We start from the raw sequence: 10,000 nt of genomic DNA on the forward strand, positions 1-10,000 counted from the left end.
CCCCCCTCCACCACCGTGCTGACGTCAGAGAGAGAAAGAGAGAGAGAGAGAGAGAGAGAGAGAGAGAGAGAGAGAAAGAGAGCGCGTACATACCAGGGTAATAATAATAATAATGTTAATGATAATAATAATATTATTATTAATAATAATACAATAATAATACAATAATAATAATAATACAAATATTTATAATAATAATAATTATAATAATTATAATTATAAGAATATTAATAATAATATTTATAATAATAATACTACTATTTATAATAATAATAATAATAATATTTATAATAATAATAATAATAATAAATAATATTAATAATTATAATAATAAACAACAATGATAATATTAGAATAAAAATAGATATTCAATATATTTACAATAATAATAATGATAACAATAATAATAAATATTATCATAATAAATTGATATTATTGTACTAATTGATAATAATAATAATTAGAATAAGAACAATAAACAACATCAATAATATTAATAATATAATAAAATAATAATATTAAGAATAATAATAGCAACAATAAATGTTATAAATATTATTAAATGTAACAACAACAATAATAATATTTAAAATAATAATAATAATAATATTTTGTTATTAAATAACTGAGTAATCTACAGTATTATTGCTTTGGGCAAAAATGAGTTCTCAGCCTGTAGGACGTGTGAGTGCCATCCAGAACAGAAAGCTCAGGGTCCTATCTACAAACGTACCCACCGATCACACTCACACTCACACACACACACACACACACACACACACACACACACACACACACACACACCAAAAAGATGATGAGCTCAAAGAAAAACAGAATAAATCACACGCCGCTTGATCATTAACTCTCCTCCTCCCACACACACACACACACACACACACACACACACACACACACAGTTATTCCACTCCTGGTGATTTTACACATCACCGAATGAATTTGGTTTCACTGCAGGATGATTATCAAACATGTCTAACATATAAAATCTACTGCTGAGGGCACTGACGGAGAGAGACAGAGAGATAGACAGAGACACAGACAGAGAGAAAAAAGTACAGACAGAAAGTCAGGCAGAGACACAGAGACAATCGGCTAGAAAAACAGACAGAGACACAGACAGTGAGACAGACAGACAGAAACACAGAGACAGAGAGATACAGACAGAAACACTAATGGAGAAAGAGACTCAGACAGTAAGACACACAGACAGACAGATAGAGGCAGAAAGACAGACCGAAACAGACAGTCAGACACATAGACAGTCAGCTAGAACAACAGACAGAGAGACACAGACAGAGGCAGAAACACAGACAGAGACTCAGGCAGTAAGACAGAGAGAGAGAGAGAGAGAGAGAGAGAGAGAGAGAGAGAAGACAAAAACACACGTCAGGGACAGAGACACAGACAGACAGAGGCAGAAACACAAATGGAGAGAGGCACAGACAGAGGCACAGACAGAGACACAGACGGAGACACAGACGGAGACGCAGACAGACTGAGAAACACGGACAGAGACACAGACATACAGAAACACACAGACAGAGACGGACAGATAAAGGCAGAACCACAAATGGAGAGAGACAGACAGTGAGACAGACAGACAGAAACACACAGAGAGACAGTGAGAAACATGGACAGAGACACAGACAGAGAGAAACACACAAACGGAAACACACAGACAGTGAGAAAGACAGACACAGACATACAGAAACACAGACAGAGACAGAGGCAGAAACACAAACGGAGAGACGCAGACAGTGAGAAAGACAGACAGAAACAGACAGTGAGAAACACGGACAGAGACAGAAAAACAGACAGACAGAAACACACAGAGACAGACAGACAGACTTGCAGTCATGTTCTAGCAGAAAGCCTTTACAGAGGAGTAGAGGCTGTTTAGGCGGTAAAGGGGCGTCAGCTGTGCATTAATAAATGATCAGTATTGCACCGACACAGTCAGGATATAATGTAACATACTCAGGGTTAAAGACCTTGCTCAGGGGTCCAACAGGGTCACTGGTGATGGGGTTTGAACCGTCGACCTTTCGGTGAGCAGGACCTCCACCACTGTACCTGTACCGGCGAGCTGTGTGAGTACGTGATCGCTCCAGGGTGTCGGGCAGGAGGCGTCCGGGGGCGTCCGAGAGATCGTGCCGGCATCCACGTACTGTAGGTTCCTTTTCCCCGACAGGACCGCGGTCGGGTGTCCGAATACTTTTGGCCGTGTAGCGTAACAGAGAGAGGAACAGCGGAACAGCGGAGGTGCTGCCGCTAATTAGCTAATCGAGGGAGTCGGGCGCCGTTTCAGCCGGTAATTCCCCCCCGGCGCTCGACGCGATGGCATTAACGACGCGCTCGCTTCCCCCTCCGTCATGTACGTGTCCGGTTCACCCCCCCGTGCTGTCGTGTTTTCGGGAATCTCGGACGTCCTTGTCTGTTCCTGTCATCTTTCTGTCCTGTCGCTTTTTCTCCGACTCGCCCTTGTCAGAAGGGACTTCCGTGGGATGAATTGGAACAGAGACCGTGAGCCGTGCCTAGTCGTTCCGACCGAGAGCAGAGCCTGACCTTGGTGGAACGTACTTGGACCCTTTCAGCTTCTCACAAGACTTTAGTATTGAAGTGGATCTGTGTATGGGAATTTGTGCCCATTTAGTCTGATGCTCAGTCGATGTTCCGGTTCATCCCAGAGCTGTCGAGTGGGGCTGAGGTCAGGGCTCTGTGCAGGACACTGGAGTTCCCTCAAGTCTTTATAGAGCTCGCTTGGTCATGCTGACCCTACTCTGTTGCTGCGAAATCAGAGACACTGGGGTGTCCCAATACTTTTGTCCACATGGTGCATGTGTTAAAGCCTGGGATGTCCCAGGAGGTTAAGATCAGGCGTCCACATATCGTCTCATCAGTCACCGTCAAACACGCAATTAAAGTCGACGGGCTGCTTAGGAACCCCCGCTGGTCCTCAGAACTTCTGAGCCGTTCGAAGGCTCGTCACTAATAACAGTCTGGACGGTCCTTTTGGTCTTTGGTTTCCAAAAAAAAGACCTAGAATGCTGATTCATCTGACCACGATACACGTCTCCACTGTGTGATGGTCCATCCTAGACACCCCCCCGAGCCCAGAGAAGTCGACGCCGCTTCTGGACATGGTTAACATGAGGTTTCTTTATTGCACAGTAAAGTGTTAAGTATGATTAGTGCAGTAACTCTGTATTGTAGAGCTGATAAAGGTTTGATAAACTAATCCCTCACCCATGTGGTTCTATCAGCTAGTGTTGAGTGGAGGTTCTTGATGCGGCGCCATCTGAGGGATGGAAGATCAGGAACGTTCAGGTTAAGCCCGATTCCTTGAATGGTTTAATGATATTCTGCACTGTAGAGGGAGAAATATGCAAATCCCTTCCAATCTTTTGTGCCAAACCATGATCACAATCACCTGTTTGGAATCATCTCATTATTTCACCTCATTACTCGCCCTAAATCGCCCCCGTCCCAACTTTTTTTGGAATGTGGATGTTTATTAATAAATGAAATGAAGTTGAGCAGATAAATCATGAAATATCTCAGGTTCATTCCATCTGCCATCAAATGAAAGTCAAAGTCAATGCAAGAAACTCTGTGTTTTTATTGTATTTGCATTTTTGGCGCTGTCCCAACTTTTTCTGATTTGGGGTTGTACTGATTTGGGGTCGTTTTAGCAAGAAAAACTGCATTTCAAACCAGATCTTTTGGAAAACAGCATTTTATTAATAGTAAAACAATAATTTCACAGCATTCTAACAATTTCCAGCGACTAAAATCCACCTGAGATCCACAGAGATCCACAGAGATCCACTAGCTTAATGAAAATAAACAGCGTAAATCAGAAAATCGATTAGTGCGATTGAATCCACGAAATAATAAAGTATCTCTAATTCTATCAGATAAAACTGAGGAGGATAATAGTTCAGTCGAAGCCGCTCACATTTGTTCCATTTGTACCAGATTTACAGCAAAAGAGATCAAACGAACATGAAAATAAAAAACAAAACGGGTCCCAAAATCAGGTCACATGACATCGATCCTCCGTCGGTACCCAACTGCTGGACGTGAGCTTGTCCTGAAAGGAATCTGGACCTACTGGACCTAAATCTCGCCCTACCGGGGTCCGATTCCACTGGAATCCACCGGAAACCGCCGGAAACAGCTGGAATCCACTGGAAACCACCGGAAACAGCTGGAATCCACTGGAAACAGCTGGAATCCACTGGAAACCACCGGAATCCACTGGAATACACCGGAATCCACCGGAAACAGCTGGAATCCACTGGAAACCACCGGAATCCACTGGAAACCGCCGGAATCCATTGGAAACCACTGGAATCCATTGGAAACCACTGGAAACTACTTTAAACAGCTGGAATCCACTGGAAACTACTGGAATCCACTTTAAACAGCTGGAATCCACTGGAATCCACCGGAAACAGCCGGAATTCACTGGAAACCACCGGAATCCACTGGAAACCACCGGAATCCACTGGAAACTACTGGAAACCTCTGGAATCTACTTTAAACAGCTGGAATCCACTGGAAACCACCGGAATCCACTGGAATCCACTGGAAACCACCGGAAACAGCAGGAATCCACTGGAAACCACCGGAATCCACTGGAAACCGCCGGAATCCATTGGAAACCGCCGGAATCCATTGGAAACCACTGGAAACTACTGGAATCCACTGGAAACCTCTGGAATCTACTTTAAACAGCTGGAATCCACTGGAAACTACTGGAATCCAATTTAAACAGCTGGAATCCACTGGAAACCACCGGAAACAGCTGGAATCCACCGGAAAGAGCTGGAATCCATTGGAAACCACCGGAATCCACTGAAATCCATTAGAATCCACTGGCCAAAACACCCTGGCCAGTATAGACACCCGGGTGGTTGATAGTCAGACTAGAGCGGTCATCAGAGAAATGATGATTACGGCTTAGTGGTTAAGGTACTAGATTAGATTAGATTAGATTAGAGTAGTAGTGTAGAAGAAGGTTGCAGGGTCGAGTCCCACCAGTGCCAAGCTGCCACCGTTTCACCACAAGGAGGAGCTATTTGAACACAGACCTGGAACCGGAACGCCAACTGAGCTTCAGCGCCCAGACTGAACGGGCACAAATTCCCACACACAGACGGGCTTCATCGGGTCGGGTGTCCGAACACTTTTGACCTAGGTGTGATTTGTGACGGGTCGGGAGTGACGTTCTCGTGGTCTTTATTTTAGTGTGTGTGTGTGTGTGTGTGTGTGTGTGTGTGTGTGTTGGTAGAATGGTTCCAGTTCCGGTTCCAGTTCCGGTTCCAGTTCCAGTCCAGCACCGCGGGGGCGTCGGCGGTCCCGGCTCAGCTGATCACCCTGATCCCGAAGTGGCTCCTCAGCTGCTCCAGCAAGAGGAAGGTCAGGACCGTGTGGGGGATCAACCGGATCCCGGCTGGAACCAGACCCTGCGATACGATTGGACGGTTAGCTAGGGTTGTCGTGGTAATGGGTACAATCACGATACCTCAATTTAGACACATCCAATTCCCCTCGCACGCCCTCCCACGATTGATTTGAGCTCAATTACCATCACCCCCTTCCACATGTGATCGATCTGCCGCCGCTTCTTGTCACCTGACAGTATCGGGTTCCTACAGAGAGTCACACTACGCTCTATGTGACCTCCACCACTCGCACAGTCGCCCGGAACAGTCCCAGAGACCCCCCCCAATCGAGAAGAGCCAAATTACCACCACCCCTTTGACACGTGATCGATCTGCCGCCGCTTCTTGTCACCTGACAGTATCGGGTTCCGACAGAGAGACACACTACGCTCTATGTGACCTCCACCACTCGCACAGTCGCCCGGAACAGTCCCAGAGACCCCCCCCAATCGAGAAGAGCCAAATTACCACCACCCCTTTGACACGTGATCAACCTGCCGCCACTTCTTGTCACCTGACAGTATCGGGTTCCGACAGAGAGACACACTACGCTCTATGTGACCTCCACCACTCGCACAGTCGCCCGGAACAGTCCCAGAGACCCCCCCCCCAATCGAGAAGAGCCAAATTACCACCACCCCTTTTGACACGTGATCAACCTGCCGCCACTTCTTGTTACCTGACAGTATCGGGTTCCTACAGAGAGACACACTACGCTCTATGTGACCTCCACCACTCGCGCAGTCGCCCGGAACAGTCCCAGAGACCCCCCCCAATCGAGAAGAGCCAAATTACCACCACCCCTTTTGACACGTGATCAACCTGCCGCCACTTCTTGTCACCTGACAGTATCGGGTTCCTACAGAGAGTCACACTACGCTCTATGTGACCTCCACCACTCACACAGTCGCCCGGAACAGTCCCGGAAAAAGAGAGCCCATCAGACCCTCCCTCCCCGACGACCTGGACATGTTTACGTTTGTGTTTGAGTGCAGGTTACCTTGTAGAAGGCCAGTGGTCCTAGTTTGGCGGTCTCGGTTAGACAGTGCAGCACCCCCTACGAACACACACAGAGGGGTCATTAGAGGTCATACACAACACAACATACACGGTATGGCCGAAAGTATTTGGACGCCCGACCGCGAGCTTGTCGTTAAACGAACGGTATTGAACCAGTGCGACCTCCGCTCCCCACAGGACTTTAGCATTAAAGTATGGACACGTGTGGGAATTTGTGCCCCGGCTCAGTGTCGGTGAACGTCCGCTCACCCTGTACTCTCCATTCGAGTTCATCAGGCGCGTCTTCAGGACGTCCAGCGGCTGACACAGGAAGGTAGCACACCCGCCCTGCGGAGGGAAACCAAAAACAAGGTCGAGTTAAAGCAACCGTGAGCGACCGGACGCAAGTTCCAGGTCCTGGACGGTGATTAATGAGACGCACTGGACTCCACCGAACCGCGGCGAGAGCGCACGTTCTTTCTCTGCTGCTGCACGGCTCTCCACGAGCTCTGATCCCAGCTCCGAGAGTGGGCGGGCCGGAACGATTCGTCATCGCCATGGCGACGGCGGCCTCTACTGTCCGAGACCTCTGTGCGGGTGAAAAGAAGCGGTTCACGACTGTACTTACGGCGATGAAGCTGGACAGGAAGTGAGTGAGAATGTTGTCGCCCAGGACCCCCGTGGTCAGCACCAGCTGCTTCGCCTGGTCGTAACACGCCAGCTACAAGGAAAACAGAGACAGGGGGCGGAGCTTAACGTTACGCAAATGTGGCGACAACCAATAGGAATCGAGCGTTGGGCAAAAACGTCCGATGAGTGGTCAGATCGTTTCCTTGGCGCCAGTGAAACCATAGCAACGGTAGATCAGGCGTCCGCATCCTTTCGCCAAACACGTGAACAGCGTCGGGTTCCTACAGAGAGTCACACTACGCTCTATGTGATATCCACCACTCGCGCAGTCGCCCGGAACAGTCCTGGAAACCCCACCCCTTGATCGAGAAGAGCCGAATTACCACCACCCCCTTCGATACCAGATCGATCTGCTGCCGCTTTTTCTCACCTATCAGTGTCGGGTTCCTACAGAGAGTCACACTACGCTCTATGTGACCTCCACCACTCGCGCAGTCACCCGGAACAGTCCTGGAGATGGACCTGCCCCCTGATCCTGATCGAGAAGAGCCGAATTACCACCACGCCCTTCGACATGTGAATGATCCCCCGCCACTTCTTGTCACCTGGCAGCGTCGGGGTCCTACAGAGAGTCACACTACGCTCTATGTGATATCCACCACTCGCGCAGTCGCCCGGAACAGTCCTGGAAACCCCACCCCTTGATCGAGAAGAGCCGAATTACCACCACCCCCTTCGACACCAGATCGATCTGCTGCCGCTTTTTCTCACCTATCAGTGTCGGGTTGCTACAGAGAGTCACACTACGCTCTATGTGACCCCCACCACTCGCGCAGTCGCCCGGAACAGTCCCGGAGATTGCTCTCCACCTTTGATCAAGAAGAGCCGAATTACCACCACCCCCTTTGACACGTGAACGATCCCCCGCCACTTCTTGTCACCTGGCAGTGTCGGGTTCCTACAGACAGTCACACTACGCTCTATGTGACCCCCACCACTCGCGCAGTCACCCGGAACAGTCCCGGAAACCCCACCCCTTGATCGAGAAGAGTCAAATTACCACCACCCCCTTTGACACGTGGTCAATCTGCCGTCGCTTCTTGTCACCTGGCAGTGTCGGGTTCCTACAGAGAGTCACACTACGCTCTATGTGACCCCCACCACTCGCGCAGTTGCCCGGAACAGTCCCGGACTTAATTGAGAAGAGCCGAATTATCGCCGCCCCTTTCAACATGTGATCGATCTGCCACCGCTTCTTGTCACCTGACAGTATTGCGTTCCTACAGAGAGCCACACTACGCTCTATGTGACCTCCACCACTCCAAGAGCTTCATATATTCTGCAAAATAATAAAAATGCGACCTCACCTGTCCCACGGTGACCAGCGCTCCTCTACTGGACGCCATGGTGGCCCCCGAAAACAGCCTCCGCGTCCCCTCTGCCAGAGACAAGAACATCAGGACTCCAACGCTTAATAATATATGGACGCTGGACGTATCGCTAAGAGGAACCTGGACTCACCTTCTCTCCAGACGCGGAACAGCCCGTCCAGCGCGTGTTTATAGCTAACACACACACACACACACACACACACACACACACACACACACACACACACACACACACACACACACACGTTAATAAACATTGTATACACACCACGTCAACCATGGTTCCAGAAACGTGGACTCACTTTCTCCTGAGCTCGGGCGGAAGCTTCATGTCGTTCTGCATCCTGTAATAACGATAAGACACTGTGGTCAAAAGTATCTGGACGCCCGTGAATTCGTTCATTATAGCACCGATGGAAACGGGCTGCGTTCCAAACCGCACCAGACCCGGCTAGATTGGGACACAGCCGCGAAATCACCCCTACCTGACGTTGACCATGTCCGCCGGCGTCCCGATGAACCCCCCAGTAAACCCTACGGACAGAAAATGGACAATCAGCCGACGTACTGACCACTGTGTGTGTGTGTGTGTGTGTGTGTGTGGGGGGGGGGGGGGGGGGGGGGTGTATACCTCCGAATGCACCCAACAGCACTTTCTGGTAGAAGGGCATGGGACCCTGGCCGCCCATCATGTCCCTCACTGTCTCATAGATAGCGAATCTGGTCAGAGAGTAAGACATCTACAGCGAGAGAGAGAGAGACAGAGAGAGAGAGAGAGAGAGAGAGAGAGAGACATGTATAACATAATTCACATCATGTATTTTAGATGTAATGCGGATATCAGTCCACTAGATGGCGCACTAGTCCATCATTTCATCCTACAGCACCTCAGAGCTCAGAATCAGACCTGCTTTTATCACCAGGAGCTCCGTGTTTTGATTATTAATATTATTTATTTATTCATTTTTCTTTTTCTTCTTCTTATTATTATCATTAATTGTTATTATTTATTATTATGATTTTATATTATTGTTATTACTATTTATTATTATCATTAATTATTATTATTTTTTTTTATTATTACTATTTATTATTATCATTACTATTTATTATTATTATCATTAATTATTATTATTTATTTATTATTGCTATTATTATTTATCATTTAGAAAAATTATTATAATTATTGTTATTTATTATTATTAATATTATCCATTATTATTATTATCTATTATTATTAATTTTATTATTATTATTATTACTATTTTATTATTATTATTATTATTATTTTATTATCATTATTATTATTGATTTTATTATTATTATTAATTATTATATTATTATTATTTATTATTATTATATCTATTATTATTATCTATTATTATTATCTATTACTATTAATTTTATTATTATTATTATTACTATTTTATTATTATTATTATTTTATTATTATCATTATTATTATTATTGATATTATTATTAATTATTATATTATTATTATTATTATATTAT

General features: G+C 46.4%; 1 protein-coding gene across 1 annotated transcript in view; it reads right to left on the bottom strand.

Moving 5' to 3' along the window:
- Positions 1-3,738: 3,738 nt before the first annotated feature.
- Positions 3,739-10,000, bottom strand: part of slc25a10b (solute carrier family 25 member 10b) — a 20,004-nt gene continuing 13,742 nt past the window's right edge. The window contains exons 3-11 of the mRNA XM_063010756.1: positions 9,120-9,228; positions 8,974-9,022; positions 8,791-8,832; positions 8,619-8,662; positions 8,465-8,535; positions 7,096-7,188; positions 6,738-6,815; positions 6,469-6,525; positions 3,739-5,489 (exon numbers count right to left, since the gene is read on the bottom strand). Coding sequence (XP_062866826.1) covers positions 5,388-5,489; positions 6,469-6,525; positions 6,738-6,815; positions 7,096-7,188; positions 8,465-8,535; positions 8,619-8,662; positions 8,791-8,832; positions 8,974-9,022; positions 9,120-9,228 — 645 coding nt within the window. The 3' untranslated portion in view covers positions 3,739-5,387. The remainder of the gene's footprint in view (positions 5,490-6,468; positions 6,526-6,737; positions 6,816-7,095; positions 7,189-8,464; positions 8,536-8,618; positions 8,663-8,790; positions 8,833-8,973; positions 9,023-9,119; positions 9,229-10,000) is intronic.

Source organism: Trichomycterus rosablanca, chromosome 15, assembly GCF_030014385.1.
Source record: "Trichomycterus rosablanca isolate fTriRos1 chromosome 15, fTriRos1.hap1, whole genome shotgun sequence".
NCBI lineage: Eukaryota > Metazoa > Chordata > Actinopteri > Siluriformes > Trichomycteridae > Trichomycterus > Trichomycterus rosablanca.